Here is a 20140-nt window from a genome sequence, read left to right as displayed (position 1 = left end):
CTGTCCCTTCCTCTCTGCTGGCAGGATGGCTACAGGGAGATGGTCTTCTGCCCCTCAAAGAGAACGTTAGCGGATTTCCAGGAGCTGAGAGAAGGCTCATGGCATAATCTGAAAGAAGTGAGCGCGTTCCCCTGTGCACTGTGGGTACACAGAATGCCTGATGAAAAGTTTAATGTCAGAAAGCCAAGTTATTAAAGACTTAAGACAAAAGTTTAAAACCGGTTATAAGGGAAAGGGATCACCTAGTTAAGAAATGGGCCCCGGAGTGGAAAGTCCTGTACCCTTTTCTGCAGGAGCCCCTAGGGCAGGAGACATAATGCCATAACGGTACGCTGTGGGAACCCTGAGTTTGAAAGTCTGGGTTTTCCTGATGCCCAGGCAGCATTGTTTGGATAGAACACACTGACTTCCATTTTGGTCCCATGAACTTCCTTTCATTCAGATATGACTTGCGTCTGAAGGAGTGGGAGGGGTGCATGGGAACCCAGGGGCAGAGAACATCCTCTCCCCTCTAATTTGTAATGAGACCACAGGGTTCAGCAACAAGCATCCCGTCCAGAGCCTATCCTACTGACTTGTGTGGTTATCAGTGTGGCCAGTGTCACACAGTCATCTGGCCACAGTGGGAAAAGGCCTCGCTGTCATTTCAGATATGGTTTTGAAGTGACTTGCAGATGGGGCTGCCCCCTCAGGGGTAACCTCGCTCACCCTACATTAAAACTCATTGTCTGTAAGTGGACTACATTCTGCACATGTACACTTAAGTGCTTAAAAGAAGTCCTGCATCTTCTATTCCAACAGGCTCTTCACCTCGGTGGGTAGCAGAAATTGTGCCATTATTTTCACGATCCCGTACACAAAAGGTTCCATAATCTTAAGCCTGCAGCTTATTTACTGATTCCTGCTGGTTCCGTGGCAGCTGCTTTGTTGGACCAGTAGGTGTTACTAGGCGCTTTAATAGGAAGTGGAAGCCAAAGAGTTTGCACATGGCAGCCACATTTAACAGAGTTTACCATTGCAGCAGCTGATGCAGGCATGCATGGTCTCAGCGGAAGAAGGACAATGTACACATTTAATGCCATAATATTTAGAGTCAAGCAGGGGGAATGTGTCTATGAAGAGCCACACATCACTGGCTAACAGTCTGATGTGGAGGGGAGGAGGGTGGCCCTCTGTCAGAGATGCACAGCTTGTCCCACACCCACAGCAGTCCTTGGAGAGAGGGAACTGGAGCCTGGGGTGAGTAGGGGGGTCAGGGGTTAGGGGGAGCTCGAAAGCTCAGATTTGCCAACAAACTGAACAATATTGCGAATTTATAGGACAGACTGCTTCAGAATGAGAGGTGGGAAGAAGACCAAACAGGTGAAGACACACGAAAGCCTAAGAGCCAACTGATTTTTGAAAAGGAATCATTAGAAATTGTTCAGCATAAAGATCTACTTTCTCCAATATAATCACCACAAATGTGCTTATAATGTGGACCCCATAATCATCTACCAATCGACCCAGCCCCCACCTCAAAATAAAAGGAAACAAAACATGCAACAGGCTCCTGAGTCCACCTGCTGGGGGTGGTACCCAGGTCGAACACCACCCGTGTGGAAATCAACGGGGGGTTTTCCAGGTTGTGCACACGTGGCCCATTCTGACTTTAAGTGCATCCCTTAAAGCCACGCGGCATCCTCAGTTAGGAGTCTTTCCTTCCTGACCCGGGAGAACCGTGGGACCCGTGCCCCGGAGCCTCCCATCTCACCACAGCGTTGCGCTCCACTCTGGATCGGATCTGATCGACTTTGCCTTCTATGACTCGGGGAAATATTGAAGAATCTGCTCCTTTGCAAAAGAGAAAAATTTCTCCTAGAAAATGAGAATAAAGAGATGTTTGATTTAATCACAATTTGGGGAAGACTAAGTTAGTGTTCATATTATGCTACTAAGAAACAAAAACAGGAATACCAGTGCTGAGAATGTTGTAAAGGAGATTTCAATAGTTCAGTTACCAAGTCAGGAAAAAATTAAATCTACGGGTCACCCCAAAGCCTCATTTTATCCTTACAACCCCAGAAACCTCCTAGGAAAGCCACAAACAAGGAAAATAAGTGGCTCCGGGGTGTCCTGCCTCCTGTCACTCTGCCTTCTCTGGGGTTAGGATGTGAGTGAGCAATGAAATGACCCTGGGACCAGGAGGGGGTAAGGAAACGAAGGGTGTGGCTGACCCAGAAGTGGGGATGACGATTTGTGAAATGCGAGGAGGTAAACATCAAATCCCAGTAGAATGCAACGCATGTTGACGTAGAACACGGCATCTGAGTCACCATCAACCAGAGTTACAAGAAATGTCTGTTTTATCATTGTGGCCCCACCTTTCAAGTAATGTCCCAATTACTATGCACATATTTGTACTGTAGATGCATGCTTCTTGTCCCTCAAGATAAAACGATTTTCTCTTCCAGATAAGTAGGGGGACTCTCTAGTCTATGACAAAAGGAGATTAGAGAGACAGAGGCACCAGCCCTGAAAGACGGGCCTCTCGGGCGTGGAGGCTCCAGGCCTGCAAAGCCACGGGGCCCTTTGCCAGGCGGGCTTTGCTGATCTTCAGCTCCTGGAAGGAAAAGCTGGGGTGGCCTCTCACAGGCTGCAGGGCTTGAGAAGCGGCACTGCCACTGTGACCTGTGCTGTATTCTTATTTTTCTTCAGACAGAAAGTTCGAATGCTGAGCTACCTGGCCTGGGGTTGATCCTTAGAAACCTTAGATGTTGTCGACCCTCAGAATTGTATCTGGGAAACCAAATCCAGAGGAACCAGGAGAAGCTGGCAATGGTCCCACCTCAGCAAGTCCCCAGGTGGGGCGGTCAGGGAGGGGCTAGACCATACCAGCTGGAGCACACGGGGAACCCACCAGGGCCCATGTACTCAGCTACAGTACACATAGTGCACCCTGGCTAATTTCCTTGGTCCCAGAAAGAACTAACTCCTGGGATACACACAGTGAAAACATCTATATATATAAAAGCCTAAGTGACCATTAAGACCAGTCAACCGAATGACCAGTCGACCAGTCACTACGACATGCACTAACCACCAGGGGGCAGATGCTCAACGCAGGAGCTGCCCTCTGGTGGTCAGTGTGCTCTCACAGCCAACCTCCCAAGGTTCCTCTCTCCACCTCTCACCCTTCCCCCTGCCAGCCAGGCCTGACCGGCCCTGATAGGTCGGGACTGGGCGAGACAGGCCCAATCGGCCCCGATTGCTGGCCAGGCCAAGGGACCCCACCCATGCACAAATTTGTGCACTGGGCCTCTAGTTAAAAATACAGCACAATTTATGCTCACACAAGTCTTGAAATTAAACCAGTGGTAACGTCAACCTTTGGCCAGAAAGGATGGTGTCTAGTGATGTCTGTGTTGCCAGCACACGACCTGAGCTGTGGCAGAGCAGAGGCTGGGACAGACCTGGGAGCATGGCCAGCCACACAGAGCAGGAATCCACCAGAGCAGGAAGTCCCATCCCTAGAAGATGCCCACGCAACCGCCCAGGTCTGTGACCTGGGATTCTTAGTCACAAACCAACCACCCTCTGTCACAATCCATTCCCTTCTGCCAGACAATTTCTAGCCAATGTTCCTATGTCATCAGATACAGCTTGGAACAAGAACTGTAGTCCAGATGACATAATGATACATCCTTAAACAATAATACATTTCTTTTTCTAGGAAAACATGGGTGACTCATAGTAATGGCTTGTAAAAGGCTTAAATTCTTTACTGTCTCAATGTGTCCATTCCTCTATGCCCACTTCAAACATGGGACAAGTTCAGTCTTAAGATTTGGGTGAGGAGAGACTTGGATACAAAAATATCCACAATATAAAGCAAAATATAATCTTCAAAGACAAGAGAAGACACTATTTGGCACCAGCTTTGGATATTCTTTTCCAAGTTTGTAAGCAAGCAGGCAGCTACTAACCCAGAGCGGTGCACACACAGGTGATAAGATAAAGCAGCACACAGGTGAGGTGACCCTAACCTGCAGCAGCTCACACAGGTGACCTGATGCTAAGCTACAGAAGAGCATGCTGTGGGACTGAGCTCAGCTCTGACGGCTGTAGCACACTTCTCAGTGGAGAGCTCTCAGCAAGAAATTCAAGTTGTTAACTGGCTGTAGTGGCCTATAGTCTCCAGTCTCCGCTAATGGAATCAAGGGTCCATTAAGTTGTAAAACCAGTGCAATCAGTGTCATCTCTGGGGATGTTACTACTTAGAGAACAACTTGTTGAATTAAATATTCAAACTTCTCTTACAACGAATTGATGCAGTGGCCAGGTCAGATGGCATGACAGTCTCCCCTCTAAGCCCACAGTTCCTCAAAGATGCCTTCAGAAATATGTAGATATCTCGTGGAAGAGATATTCTAATGACATGGATGCCTTGGGCATACATTCTTAATGTGACCCCGTCCCTTTTCAAGCTCTCGTGATGCCCTTTTTGATGGTAAATGGAAGTAGTTAAAGGAATCTTCCGAGGTACATCCCGTGGGTACCACCACTGTGACCACGCAGTTCAGGAGAATGCATAGGTGGGGCAGGAGACGGTTTGTGGATAACGGATGCATTGCTTCCTAATACTGTGATCATTACTGCAGGCGCAGGGCTGCTGCATGATCAGCTCCTAGACTTCATATTTGTAAGGGGGAAAATATCAAGACAGAAAGATTTCCACAATGCAATGCCTTTCTTTTGGAAAACTCTGAACGGCTTAAACTCACAGGAGAGTCCTTCATTTGTGCACAGTGAAATAACCTTCTGCTCTTGGGCAAGTGTTAGCATATTGACCTGAACTGTTTCAAACACCATGGTGTGTATGCTTCCCATGACCTGCTGATCCTACTGGTAAAATCTCTGCTTCCATGGGTATGGGCAGTGTTCATATTATAAACTATTTTATGTCCCATGATATATAGGGCAAGTCTTACTGGTGGAGCCCACTCTTATCCACATAGGATAAGCTGGTTCAGAGGGGAGGGAAACATGTGGATAAAAGACCCAGCTTTAGCCCGGCTGGCGTAGCTCAGTGGTTGAGCATCAACCTATGAACCAGGAGGTCATGGTTAGATTCCCAGTCAGGGCACATAACCGGGTTACAGGCTCGATTCCTAGCAGGAAGTGTGCAGGAGGCAGCTGATCAATGATTCTCATCATTGATGTTTCTATCTCTCTCTCCCTCTTCCTCTCTGAAATAAATAAAAATATATTATAAAAAAAAAAGAGAGAGAGAGAGATACAGCTCTACGACAGCCAGCCCAGCTCCCAGGGCAGCCGGGGCACTGCCACCAGGCTCAGCATTCAGCACATGGAACTCCACTCTTTGAAAAATAACACACAGGGCAAAGGTATGCCTTCAGCAACTTCCATGGTCTTAGAGGAGAAAACAAGGTATTGCTGGTTCTATCAGAAAAAAGTCAGAATGGCTCTGTTTAGTGAAAGGTACTTTGCGTATTTACTCTCCATTGAAATGAAATTCTCTCCACATGAGTGTTAGATAAGGACTGACGTAAAATTCCCCAGCATGCCCTCAGATCACTATTTTAGGCTGTGTCTGTTTAGTTCCAGGGTAGTGGCTGCATTTGGTTGCTCACCAGGCAACTTTCCAAAGAGATAAACATAGCCTGGTATTGCCTAGTTTTAAGAAACCAAACAGAACAGGATCCCACATCTCTTGATAAAATGCATTTTGAAGGTGCATTCGTAAATTGAACTTAGCAGTAATTATTGAGCAGGCATTGGTAGTGTTGTGGTGGATATACTGCTGAGAAAAGCATAGGTTCTGCATTTAGGATTGCTTGCAGTCTAGCCAGGTCAAGAAGACAAACAGCTCATCTGACTGAGGCAACCAGGACAGGCTTCCTACCAGGTGGCTGTTGAGCTGTCCTTGGAACAATACAAATGAGCAAGAGGGCTTCTAAGTGTAAAAGTCCCTACCAGGTCGAGAACTTCAGGTAGAAAAGCCCACACTAGGTAGAGAGCCTCTAAGCGCAGAAGTCCCCACCAGGTAGAGAACTTCGGGTAGAACACTCCCCACCAGGCAGAGGGCCTCCAGGTGAAAAAGTCCATGCTGCGCACATTCTGAGGCTGCTGGGAACGAAAGCTAGGAAGGCAGCTCGGGGCTTCCAGGAAAAAACCCTGGGAAGGTGTGGCGGCCTGACACCGAACAGGAGCCACCGGGCCCCGCCAGGACAGTGAGCGCTCGAGGGCCTTAAGAAGACCGACATGGTGGCAGGATGATAGAAAGGCAGAGACTGCGATGGAGACCTTGGAAAGCAGGTGCTGTGTGAGAGGACTGAAGGAGGGGGAGGAAGAGACACTTTGGAGATAGGCTCTGCAGGCCTTGTAGTCAGCCTAAGGTGCCTGGGAGAGAAACAGGAACACGAGGAGCGGAGGCGTGATGTCACCTGCAGTGGGTGTGAGGGGCTGTGTGACCTATAGTTGTTTCATCTATGTGTTGTTTTTTTTTAAAAAGAGAATAGTTAAATCTTTAAAGCTCCTGAAGAATGTGAGCATCAGAAAAAAACCCATCACAATGTATAATTTAAGACATCAAAGAAAAAGAAATTTCTACCTGTATCAGATTTTACAATTACACTCATTCTCCTTCTTACTGAGTCAAAACTCAAAATTTCCAGCAATTCAAACCTGAAAAATAGATGAAAATTTGTCTTTAGTACCCATCTGGCTCTGTATGTCAGAAAATCTGGGTATTTATCAGCCTTTCCACAGAGGAATGTCTGGGGCAGTCCTCTCCCCACCACACCCGGGCCTTTGAAAACATCACCTCCATCCATGCCCCACCCCACCTCTGCCTGGAGGGCACCGCTGACAGCAGCTGAGGGTGGGGAGAGGGAAGGAGGGAGAATTTGGAGGTAGGGCAGTTTCCTCCAGACACATGGGAATGTCTGGATTCATGTGACTGGTGATCTGGCTCCACGCTGCTGCCACCAGTGCCCTTTGGGAACAGAGGGCGGCTAAGGCCAGGCTCTTATCTCCTCACCACTAGGATCCTGGCCTTGGACATCCACCTCCTACCCCCAGCCTGCATTACAGATGCTCATGGAGTTTGTGCATCAAAAGAACTATCTATCTTATGCGCGGGGATTCACCTTCCTAAATTCTGTTGAGCACAGATCCACAGGTTGTATAAGAGCTTTTAATCCCTGAGAATAAACCAGTGTCCTTTAAATTGATAAAAGTCATCAGAAGACTCATGATTTCTGTCTGGAGTTTGAAACGTTGAAAATAGCCGAGCCACCTGACAATACCTCTGAAAACTCCTTAGGGTCTAGACTCCAGCCAGTGGCTCAGAAGTGACTGTGAAACTTCTGTGATGTCAATCCCCGCTCACAAGCTGAGGAAGGGGTTCAGAACTGGCCTCCCCAAGAGGTGCCACTTTGGCAGGTGGGTGGATTATTTTGAGCTGAAGACAATCGAGACCTTGCAGGCTCATGAGAAACTTTTATCTCTCCCTTAAAAAATTTAAATTAGGGGCCTTGCCCATAATAAGAGCTATCAGCAGCCCTGACCAGGTGGCTCAGTCGGTTGGAGTATTGTCCCATACACCAAAAGGTTGTGGGTTTGAATCTGAGTCAGGGCATATATAGGTGCAGACAGGAGGCAACCAATCGATGTTTTTCTCACACACTGATTTCTTTCTCTCTCTCTCTCAAAATCAATGAAAACAAAACAAGGATTAAAAAAAATAAGAGCTATCACCAGAGAGAACGTTTTTTTGACCTTTCTCTATGGCAAGGTAAACATCTAGTTACTGAATCCCTGCTCTTCTTATCATCCTGCGAATGAGCTCCCCTCTGAAGCCCCAGGGCAGGGGTGGGGAACCTTTTTTCTGCCAAGGTTATTTATAACCTCATTCGCGGGCCATACAACACTATCAGCTTAAAAATTAGCCTCCTATATTTGGTCAAACATTTAATTTACTCACGCCTAGTGCCTTGTAAAACAATTCTGCATTACATCACAACATAATGTACAATATTCTTACCTTTCAATGTAATTATCCCTATTTAATATCTCCATGTAGTTATCCTTTAGCCGTAGGTATGTAAAACCAAGTCTGTAAAGGAGAAGGCAAACCCAGTGGTTAATTTGAAATTTTGATATTCCTCTTTCAATAAAATATTTCTGTTTTACATTCTGGTAAAGCTTTCTTTTCGAAAAAGAAATACTCCTGGTAAAACATGGGAAGTAAACTAAATTATAAACTTAGGAAATTATAATACTGAACTTATTCACCATCTCACAAAAATTCTCCAAGGACCAAGTGAATTTCTGACTTACTCTCCTAAGCACCACAGTGGTGAGGTCCATTCTTACTGGTAGGTATTAACAGGTTCAGAAAGACAGCAGGTGTGTGGACTAGTCCCTGGCTATACAGACCCAGTTTTACTCACTCATCAGTGGGGTTGTTCAGTAGAGGTTACACGCCAGGATTAGAAGGACCCTGAGAGACTGTCGTCCTCCAGACCAACTCTCACTTAATTGGTGAGGACACTAGTTGTAGAGCAGGCTGCCAGTCAACAACATCTGCAGAGCCCTTAATCTAACATCCTCCTCCTCTATCAAACCCGTGGAGCCAAGGGCTGTTAGGCCGGGAGTGGGGGCAGGAAGAGGGGCGTGGCTTCTGGACTCCAGGAGCTTACAGCTGTGGGAGGTGAAAGGTATCAACCTAATGACAGCATGGAGCCATAATGGTAGGAAGGCACCATGCCCAGGCAGGAGCTGGGGGGTTAGGGGGGAGGGGCAGCTGAAGGAAAGGCTTCTTGGAAGGCGAGTCTAGAACTACAGGCAGGAGCAGCCTGTCCTCACTTCTGATATCAATGATAGAATATGGCTTAATTTCTGAACACACATTTTCCAAGAAGAGAGAAATCTAGCTTTGAGAAGTCTCCTATACATACTGTGTGGATTTATATACTTAATAATTGACATGATTTACATACTTACGTCACTATTCAAACTGCAAGGGAAACATACATTAGTTTAGTCAACAATAAAAACACTCTTCTAATTAGAGGAGAGGTGTTCAACACCCACTTATCAATGGCAGCAAAGAGGAAGATTAGTACCGTTCGTGTTAAATTTGCATTGTAAGCTGTGATCATTAGAAGAACATTTCCCTTAACTTGAAATTATGCCACATATCTGGAATATTTGAAGTACTTTTCCAAGTGTTTGCTTAAATGCTGTATGTAATGAGGCAGCAAACACTCCCAATAAAATGATACTGAAGGAGGGTGCAAGAAGCACATAGACTTAATATGATAGGATACGAAGATAGGGAAGCTACCAGTAAAGAAAACCCCAGCACCCCAGCTTAAACCCTCTTCATGTTGTGTGACTTTGGGAAAGTTGCTTTACATCTCTGGGCATCAATTCTTTAGGATGGATGAGGAAGACTTCATGAGGGTGTCTAAGGTTGCTTGCATCATTAAAAGCCTGTGATTAATTGGAAAGGCCTCTAACCTTCTTACTGAAGAAGTGAGGAGGAAAAACTACCCATGTAAGACAGTGAGTGACAAACACTGGCAGCTGGGACCACGCTGCTTCTCACACTGACGGCAGGCTGTGGAGGTCGAGGGGACACTGAGCACAAAGGCAGTACCTGCTCAGTTCACCCCTCAGGAAGCCTTCCAGGCACAGGGGCTACTGACTCAGGACAGGTCCAGTGTGAGTCCAGGAGGAGTACATTATTGGGGTGGAAAAGAACTACAGGACCAGCTCAGCACACCCCTCACAGCTGGGACCATACGCGCATGCAGCCAGAGACGTACCTCTGGACACCCTCCACTAAGGCCACCTCGTCGGGCGAGGACGATATGTACACACAGGATTTCCCCGAGTCTAGTGACTTCCTGGGCCCGTCCACGTCATCGTCCTCCTTCACCTGGATGGTGTGGCACAGGCAGAGGGCCCGGAAAAACAGCTCTTCTCGCTCCTATAGAAATGCAAGACAGAAACCCACACATCTATGGCATATCGGCTTAAAGGAGGAGGAAGCCAAACAGAAGACAATAAACAATAAAGCAGGACATGCAACTCTTAAGGGTTAGGGAGAATTAGTTTTGCCTCTGGTGGTCAGAAGGTAGAGTGTAACTGTGGCTTTTGTTCATTCTTGAGCACTTCTACGGTAGCTACGATCAAGACCAATGGGCCATGAAGACGGAAAGGAATGTAGTGAGAGGAGGTGACTGGTTCAAGGTCACGAGAGGAGAACACAGCCGGGTGGAGCCTTGGGCCAGCGGAGGCTGCACTGCAGGGCAACCAGGAACCTGGGTTCCCTGGGGACTCCAGAAAGCTTTCTCAGGGGTTCTGGGATGCCACGATGGCTGAGGAGGGTCAAGGAGGGCTGGACTTGCATCACATGTGCTAGGCAGGGGAGTTCCAGAAGATGGCCAGAGGGTGCCATGCCTGTGGAGCACCTCATGAAGGCCATAGACTACCCGTCCTCTCCTCTCAAGACAGGGTGAAATCACCTGAAGCACGTGTGTGGGGGGGTGGTTCACTTGGTCACAACAGGCAGTCACAGCCCAGGCCACTAAAGCAGCCATCCTTGGTGCCCTAGGGGTCACCACACAGGACTCTGCGGTCACCAAGCATTCTGGGATGGTCTCCTGGCTGACCACTGCTGAGAGTCACGGCTGCCTCCTAGAAATGCTGAGATCTGAAGCCACCGCATTTGGTGTATGTGGGTGCATGTCTGTGTGTGAGTGCATTGCGGGTGTGGCCTATATCTGTGTGCACACATATGAAGATATGTGCATGGGGTCTGTAAGTACATGTGCCCGGTCTATAAGTACATTATGCAGGCATGTGTGAGTGTGGGACATGGGTCTCTGTGTGCATGTCTATGTGCACATATGTGCATGTGAGCTCACATGTGCATGCATGTGGGTTTGGGTGCGAGTGTGAGCACGTGTATAGTACAAGCACATGTGGTATGCAGGTCACTTTGCTCACAGCTGACCGTTTTCCTGCTCATCCACATTTTTAAAGCTGTTCATAATATGACGTGACTGGCCAGGTTAACTGGTGGGAAATGGTGGCATCTTACCATTCTTCTCACTCAAGTCGCAGGAAGATTCAAGTCCTTCCTGGATCCCAGAACCAGAGGGGATACCAGGCTACCTTGTGAACTGAGACAACGGGTGGTCTATGGCCTTGTGAACGTGACAGTGTTGGTCCAAAAGGGCAATCACCTACCCTCCCACTGACCCCCGGGGAGGAGTCGATCATGTCGATGCCGGTGGCGCCGGGGAGAACCTGCCCGTTGCAGATGACGTGCGGCACGTAGACGTGGCCCTCGATGCAGCACTCCTTGAACTCCATGTTGTTCTCGGTGAGAGTACCCGTCTTGTCTGTGAAGATGTACTCCACCTGCGGACACAAGGCGTGGCTGGGGTGCTGGCTAGGATCCACACGCCCCTCTCTGAGGGGAGAAGGAGCGGCAGGCTGCCTCAGACCCCAGGCAGCTGTGATTCCTAACACCAGTGTTTTACCCCAAACGTACCCCTTCACCTGGTACCTGGCTTTTTTCAAAGTGAGGATCCACACTAACAATGAATATTTCACAATGTTCCCTCCCCTACAACAAGCTTCTCCACCGATCTCTGGAGCTCCTGTGTCATAAAGTCATTCTTAGCCTTACTCTGAGGCAGAATAATTTGCTGCACTGAACACAGCTCTCCGTTTATCTTGTTACAGAAAAAAATTCTTTCCTCCATGAATTTCTCTGGAATGTACAAAATATACCATTTACGATTGCAAAGGAAATGAACTCCATGGAGGTGAAGCTATTCTAATACTGAGCCACCAACTTATAATTTGCACATTGCTGACTGGGACAGTACTCCACGAGGGGTGTGGAGTGTCCCAGAGGAAAGATTTGAAGGTCAAACTCATGAACAAGCAAAATATCATCGTTTAGTAACAAGTATCCTTGCCATGAGGAGGTGAAGCAATATGCAGCTATCAGCGTCTAACCATCTATTTTCAGACCAATGTTTTGGGGCACAAGGGAGTGGATTTCAGCTACTAGTTGAAAATAGCTGTTTATAAAAAAAACCTACTCAAAATTTCTTCCTGTAACAAAAATAATAACAGCATTTATCAAATACTCTTTTATGCAAAAGTCTGGGAAAAGGTTAGACTGGTGTAGCGGGAAGGCTCCCACTGAAGGCCAGAGGACCAAGGTGAGGTCAGGGGGACACGCCTCTCCCCAGTATGGGCTCTGCCCCCCATCCAGGCGATCCCCAATGACAATGACTCTTGCCCGGGGCAGTTCCATTAGACACTGTGGTGGATGCCTCATCTCTGTTATCTCATTCGATCCCCACTGAACTCTGGCAAGGCAGGTGCCTTTATTACACCCATTTTATAGATCGAGCTCAGTGTGCACAGCGCTCATGCCACCTGCCCCAGGCCATGAAGTCATCAATGTGGAGCAGGATTTCTTTTCTTTTTTTCTTTTTTTTAAATATATTTTATTGATTTTTTACAGAGAGGAAGGGAGAGGGATAGAGAGCTAGAAACATCGATGAGAGAGAATTATCGACCAGCTGCCTCCTGCACACCCCCTACCAGGGATGTGCCCGCAGCCAATGTACATGCCCTTGACCGGAATCGAACCTGGGACCTTTCAGTCCGCAGACCAACGCTCTATCCATTGAGCCAAACCGGTTTCGGCGTGGAGCAGGATTTCTATGTGGGGATTTTGAACCCTGCAATACATCCAGCTACTGAAACTCGCCGGGGTCCCACTTTGCTCGTCTTTAAAATGAGGATAACTGGCTCAGTGTCAGAACTGAAGGAAATCATGAATGAAAGCCGAGTGCAATGCCTATGAAGCAGGTACTCAATCCACGTTAGCTCACCTTTACCCCTTCACCTTGGTTCACAGCATGAGCGCCATTTAGGCCACGGATGAGCGTATCTCAACCAGTTAATGTAATTAATTTTGCATAATTATAAATATAAAAGCACTACCAACTGTGATACAAGTAAAGTTAAAAAAAAAAACATCTAACAATTTTGTTGTTGTCTTTCCCTAGTTACAGGTTCTATCTCTCTGCAATAATTAAAATGGAAAAATTGTCATCTGGCCATCTGGATGATTTGCCTGCGTGATAGGAATCATTTAGAATCTAGACACCTGGGAACATAAAATGGAGGGACTCAGTCATCACAAGATTATAAAAGACACTTCAGAAGACACTGACCTGTCCTAACTCTTCGTTTAAATCCGAGGTGTTGACCAGAGGCCCTTCGCCCATGTCCTCGTCAAACATCTCTTCATCCCAGGTGATGAAATACGAACCGAGGAACTTCTGCATCTCCACCGTGACGTACATGGACACGGGGATGATGTAGTTGAACAGAACCATGAAGGCCAGGAAGTCCGTGAACGCCCTGAGAAACTGAGAGAACATCGTGTGATTGCCCACGTCCTCACACCAACATCACAACTATGTAAAGCTTAGGCACAAATCACCCAAGTGCAGATTTTAAATACAAGCATTTCAAATCCAAAGATAAGGCTCATTCAGGGGCTGCAGTAGCCATTGGATGACTTACCTGTCACTTAATTTTAGTGCTGCGATGGCCCCAGGCCAGCCAGGCCTCTGTGCTGAGGAGGGTGAAGGATTAAGTCACCTGTTAGACAGTCACTTGCTAGGAGACAGGAGGCCTCCCAGCTGAGAGCCTGTAGGAAACTTTACATTGTGTGTATCCCAAGTTTCCTTTGAGACTCTGACAAATGACCAACTGACTCTGTAATAACCCACAGATGCCAAAAACATCAGTCTGATACAAAGATTTTTCTATATAGTCTGTTCTTATCTCTAAGCCATTTAGTTTTATGGGAGGCCCAATTAAACACAGGAAAGAAGTGGGGACCCTAGTCTGGATTTGTATAAATCCTAGTCTGGACTCAGTGGGCCCTGGTCTGAATTTGTTCCAGACCTGCTTTGGACTCAGTGGGCCCTGGCATGGATTTGTACTAGACCTGCTCTGGACTCAGTGGGCCCTGGCATGGATTTGTACTAGACCTGCTCTGGACTCAGTGGGCCCTGGCATGGATTTGTTCCAGACCTGCTCTGGACTCAGTGGACCCTGGCATGGATTTGTACTAGACCTGCTCTGGACTCAGTGGGCCCTGGCATGGATTTGTACCAGACCTGCTCTGGACTCAGTGGGCCCTGGCATGGATTTTTTCCAGACCTGCTCTGGACTCAGTGGGCCCTGGCATGGATTTGTACTAGACCTGCTCCGGACTCAGTGGGCCCTGGCATGGATTTGTACTAGACCTGCTCTGGACTCAGTGGGCACTGGCATGGATTTGTACTAGACCTGCTCCGGACTCAGTGGGCCCTGGCATGGATTTGTACTAGACCTGCTCTGAACTCAGTGGGCCCTGGCATGGATTTGTTCCAGACCTGCTCTGGACTCAGTGGACCCTGGCATGGATTTGTACTAGACCTGCTCCGGACTCAGTGGGCCCTGGCATGGATTTGTACCAGACCTGCTCCGGACTCAGTGGGCCCTGGTATGGATTTGTACTAGATCTGCTCTGGATTCAGTGTGCCCTGGCCTGGATTTGTTCCAGACCTGCTCTGGATGCAGTGGGCCCTGGCCTGGATTTGTTCCAGACCTGCTCTGGATGCAGTGGGCCCTGGCCTGGATTTGTTCCAGACCTGCTCTGGATGCAGTGGGCCCTGGCCTGGATTTGTTCCAGACCTGCTCTGGATGCAGTGGGCCCTGGCATGGATTTGTACTAGACCTGCTCTGGACTCAGTGGACCCTGGTTGGAGTTTACACCCAGCTCTGGCCTGCATTGAGTAGACACTGGTCTGGATTTGAACACAACTCTACTCTGTACTGAGTGGACACTGATATATGGCTCAGGTCTGGACTCACTGGGCCCAAGCAGAAAACTATTCTGTTTTAAGTAGAAGAGGTTCGATCAAATTATTTTAATATACTGGTTTTGGGCAAAATACTTTTGATAAACATTTTTCATTTGAAAAATGAAAGTAATTCTTTCCATATAATTGTCTCTTTTTTGTCCACATACGTACCATAAGTAAGTACCATTTACCTCACAATCATTAATGAGCATTCACTGAGCATCCTCTAAGTCAGCGGTTCTCAACCTGTGGGTCGCGATCCCTTTGGGCAGTGGTCGGCAAACTCATTAGTCAACAGAGCCAAATATCAACAGTACAACAATTGAAATTTCTTTTGAGAGCCAAATTTTTTAAACTTAAACTATATAGGTAGGTACATTGTTATTAACTTAATTAGGGTACTCCTAAGCTGGCCTTTGCTAAAAACTCAAGAGGCCAAAGAGCTGCATGTGGCTCGCGAGCCACAGTTTGCCGACCACTGCCTTTGGGGGTCGAACGACCCTTTCACAGGGGTCGCCTAAGACATCCTGCATATCAGATATTTACATTATGATTCATAACAGTAGCAAAATTACAGTTATGAAGTAGCAACGAAAATAATTTTATGATTGGGGGGTCACCACAACATGAGGAACTGTATTAAAGGGTCATGGCATTAGAAAGGTTGAGAACCACTGTTCTAAGTATAGACATTGCTCTGGGTCCTGGAAACACCAAAAGCATTTAAGGTGCATCTATATGAATTTACAATAGGAACTAATACCTTTCCAGACTTGGATATTCAAATCCAAAGAATGCAAAAGCAACCATTATCTACAGCTAGAGAGGCAACCGATGGTTTCCATATCAATGCATGCACTTACTATACAGATTGGATCAACCACAACTTCATCATGTTAACACATTTTCACAACAGCAGCCCACAGGGAATCGTTGATCACTGAAAAGGAAATCAGTGTCCATACCAGGTTCCTCTGTCTTTCTGCTTCGGTTTTCTGATTATACCATGGCTCATCTCGGGATGGTTCACTCTGCCACACGTATTTCAGGACAGTATTTATCAGCGCTTTGCCGATGAGAATGCAGAGGTACACTATGAGGAACACATTCATTGATCTAAAACACAAGACAGTAATGGTTACTCAGTCACTGCTCCCTGAAGAACTGAGAGTTGCACACCTTGTGTGTCAAGATGAACACATTGTGACAAAACAGATTAGGAATAAATGGCACAGCAATGAGTGCCATTAAAAGACCCCTCTCCCAATCCACTGACAGTGAAAATAACGTAAGCTCATTTCTGAGTCTCCTCCATGGTCACTGGCGTGTGATACTAGACACCACAAGGGAAACAGCTCAGTTAAGGAAAGCTCTGTAAACAGGAGAGAGACTCCACACAACTGCGTTGCTGATACAGGTTTCTGTATGGTCTAGGTCTCTATCATTTAAAGAACATCCAGAAATAAATGTCTTCTACCTTTAAGCACCAACCAATGAGCTCCGAATTTAGAGCTGACCACCAGGAAGGGAGGAGAGATGGAGGGAAGTCAACACTAAAAGAAATGCCCTCAGCGTAAGAATAATGCTCAGTCTGTAGCCAAGGTCTTAGCAGACCTCATGAAGAAGGGGTGATTTTCCAAAATCTATTTCTGAAACTTATTTGTCAATGTAGACATCTGGAAACAAAGCGTTCTTGCTTAAGAGCCAAGTCTGCATTTTGGTATTTGATGAAGCCAGAGATAGACTGGGACCTGGGATCACATTTCAAGACTGGCGTTCTGAGAGTGGGCAGAAGGCACCCTGTCAGTCTTCCCCCCCAAATCTGAAAGTAGCAAACATCTCTGTTAAAAAATTTGTAACCACTCAGTGGCCCACTTCATGTCAAAGATACACTTTAATAAGAGGCAAAGACGGAAAAAATCTGGGCCACATTTTTTGACAAATGCAACTCTCTCCTTGATGTATTTTCACAAAGATTTTATGGTTTAATAAAAAGAAGACTCTGTTCTCCCTGCTAATGCTTTGCTCAGGAAAACATGTGGTTTCAATACCCCAAATTAAAAATGACCCAACTTGGATTTTTTTCATGAAATGATGGGAGGAACTGTTGGGCAACTGCAAATGACTTCAAACCGGGACTTTGGGGTGTCCGGGGGGTCCACATGAGGAAGCCTGCAGAAGTGGGCTGAAGGTGTGTGGCCATTTACACTCCTCCCACCCCCACCCAAATAAGACAGTCTGTCTAAGTGTTCAGCTCTACTGTCTATCTAGACACCATGAAGGAATTGCTAATCAGGCCAAGAGAAAAGTGTTTTTATATCTACTGTGATTTGGTCTCATAAGTCACAGGTTTTTACCCACTTCACACAATGGGGACTGAACCTTACTTTTCTACAGCGGATCGTTTCTGGGATTTTGATTGATAATTTAATGCCATCTTGGTTTCCATGCCCGTATAAATAGCAACACCTGTAAAGTAGAGAATAAATGTCAGAACAGTAACACAACTGTATTTGCCTTTACATAGTAAGTTACACACAGCTATGGTAAAAATGGAATTTGGGGTAAAAGGAATTATATTTCTTATTTCACTGGGCAAGCTAGCTGTTCATAAACAGAGTCACACAATAGGGTTCTTTAGACTAAAGAAATATTTTTTAAAAAAATTTCCTGCACAGAGAATAATCTGTATCTTTTATAATAAAGTTCAGATATTAACCTTTTGCACTCGGATGTCGAGTGTGACTCGACACGGTTAGCATTAGAATAAAGGAATCGAGAAAAAAGCAAGCGAGTGCAAAGGGTTTTAATAATTTGGGTTTTCCCACAAAAGGGCACAGCAATTTTAACTAAAAATTTATTTTAATTAAAACATAAACAATAACCCACACAGAAATGGGAGATACTAGTAAAGAAATAAAGCCACTAAAAAAAATTTGTTACAAAATACACTGTTTGGATTCTTTCATGGATTAACTTTGTTTCTGAGTCAAAATCTGTAGGCACTTAATATATAAGCAATATCCTCAGATGTCATTGTTTTATGGATTGCGGTTATACATCAATACTGCTTTTCTTAGTGATGCAGAATTATTGCTGCCATCAAGTCTATAGTACTTCAAAGTACAGAAGGTGCTTTCATGGTACCACTATTGTAATTACTTAACATACCCTTAATTTTAGAGGCTATCTACACTAATAAAAGAGTAAGATGCAAATTTACCGTACCTTCACGTCACCCACCAGTCAATCAGGACTGAGTATGCAAATTAACCAACAAAGAGGGCGGGTTAATTTGCATACTCAGGCACCGAGCAGCCGGGGGCAGGACACTTGCGTTGTCGCCATGGTGATGATGCAGGCATTCTGCACCACCCTAGACGCTCTGGGCCTCTGGGCAGTGTGGGAAGGTGGAAAGGCAGCTCCAGGCCAGAGTGAAAAGGCGGTTCTGGCCGGAGTGAAGGCGGTGCCGGCAGTCAGGGGAAGAAAGGCCCATTCTTGCACAAATCTTTGTGCACTGGGCCTCTAGTTACTAATAATTCACTAATTAAAACATTTACCGAAGATTTTCTCAGTGTTCTTTAGTGTGGCTCCTCTAAGAAGCAAGTTTTCCGATCCTAATGGCCTGTAAAGACATGAATGACCAGAAACAGGAGAATGAATGGAGAAATCATAGTGAGAGGCATGCTACAAGGTGAAAGTCAACTCACTTGCCTAACAGACTTCATTGTAAGAGGAAGTCGTTTAAATGTAGATTTGCTTATATTCGTATTAGAAAAGTCAGCCTGGGTCCATGGGACAGTGTGTGTGACCCTTGCCTGCCGGAGGTAAAAACCCGCTCTGCTGGAAGAATTTTGCAGAGTTCTAGCTCTGCAGGCACCCGCTCTCCTGGTGCGGCACTTGTCAGCAGGCTCCCAGACCTACCGAGCCAGGTCTGAACATTTTAACAACATTCTATTAGCAATCGCTTGTGAGGGTGGTGGGCTGACAAGTGGGGTCCCTGCACCAGTGCCATCAGCAGCACCAGACAACTTGTCTGAAGAGTCACCTCGACAGACTGAATCAGAAACCTGCTCCAAACAGGTATCAGGCTTCAGGACCACTGGACGGGAGGACCCCCAAATGTTCTGGAAAAGCAAAAGGGTGGTGCCTCTGAGTCATGTGGCATCAAGCCGTTTCCATCCCGTCCAGTGTCTGTCACTCAGTGTATCTCATGGAATACAACCACACTTTAAAGGTGAGGGCTGGTGCCCATCAGTAAATGAACAGATAAAAAAGCTGTGGGACATTTATACTATGGAGTACTATGCAGCTGTAAAAAAGAGGGATCCCTTAGCCTTTGGGACAGCATGGATGGGTCTGGAAAATATAATGTTAAGTGAAATAAGCCAATCTGAGAAAGATAAATATCACATGATCTCACTTATTTGTGGAATCTAATGAACAAAATGAATTGACCAACAAAATAAGACCCGAAGCATGGAGGCATGGAACAGACTGACATACCTCGATGTGGGGTTGGGGGGACAAGAAGAGATAAACCAAAGAACTTATGTATTTATAGGCATAGCCCATGGTCTCAGGCAATAGGGTAGTGAAGACCTGCGGGGGGCAAGGGGGTAGGGTAGGGACTAGGAAGGGACGGGTGTGTGTATGGGGGGGTAAATGGGATCTATCTGTAATACTAACAAGAATAAAAAATATATTAAAAATAAATAAATAAAGGTGAAGGCTGGGATACTCTGTGTGCCTTTATAAACACTGGCAGTCAAGTCCACAAAGACCCTCTAAATGCAGGTGGCTGTGAATCTGGAACAATCCATGCATTTGCTACTTTGGGGAGAAACAGGCAACAACCAAGGAATTTAAAAAGCATTCATTAAGAACAAGCACTGCCCTAAGCACTCAACACTCAACAGGGAGCGACCGACAACACCTCTGCCTCCCGGAGGTGCACATTCGAGCAGTTCCCCTCGTTGATGGAGTAATAATTTCTTCTCGTTTCCCAAGAGGGAAAGGAAACATGAAGCAGAATCCAACTTTACACAGTTTGCTATTGTCAGCATTCTCATAATTTTCTTTGGAAGGGAAAGAGTTGAAAGCTTTTGCTGAAGTTTGCTTTTTACTCCATCAGTGTCTTTAATTTCCTTTAGCCATGGAATGTTGAGAACCTA

General features: G+C 46.3%; 1 protein-coding gene across 1 annotated transcript in view; it reads right to left on the bottom strand.

The window, feature by feature from the left end:
• Positions 1 to 20140, bottom strand: part of ATP11A (ATPase phospholipid transporting 11A) — a 135708-nt gene that overhangs the window by 27694 nt on the left and 87874 nt on the right. The window contains exons 9-17 of the mRNA XM_054719971.1: positions 18527 to 18591; positions 17354 to 17435; positions 15932 to 16082; positions 13281 to 13478; positions 11266 to 11439; positions 9837 to 10000; positions 8048 to 8119; positions 6614 to 6687; positions 1754 to 1857 (exon numbers count right to left, since the gene is read on the bottom strand). Of these exons, the coding sequence (XP_054575946.1) occupies positions 1754 to 1857; positions 6614 to 6687; positions 8048 to 8119; positions 9837 to 10000; positions 11266 to 11439; positions 13281 to 13478; positions 15932 to 16082; positions 17354 to 17435; positions 18527 to 18591 (1084 nt within the window). The remainder of the gene's footprint in view (positions 1 to 1753; positions 1858 to 6613; positions 6688 to 8047; positions 8120 to 9836; positions 10001 to 11265; positions 11440 to 13280; positions 13479 to 15931; positions 16083 to 17353; positions 17436 to 18526; positions 18592 to 20140) is intronic.

This window comes from Eptesicus fuscus, chromosome 8 (assembly GCF_027574615.1).
Source record: "Eptesicus fuscus isolate TK198812 chromosome 8, DD_ASM_mEF_20220401, whole genome shotgun sequence".
Lineage (NCBI taxonomy): Eukaryota > Metazoa > Chordata > Mammalia > Chiroptera > Vespertilionidae > Eptesicus > Eptesicus fuscus.
Note: the sequence above shows the minus strand (reverse complement) of the source record. Positions and strands in the feature narration are given on the sequence as shown.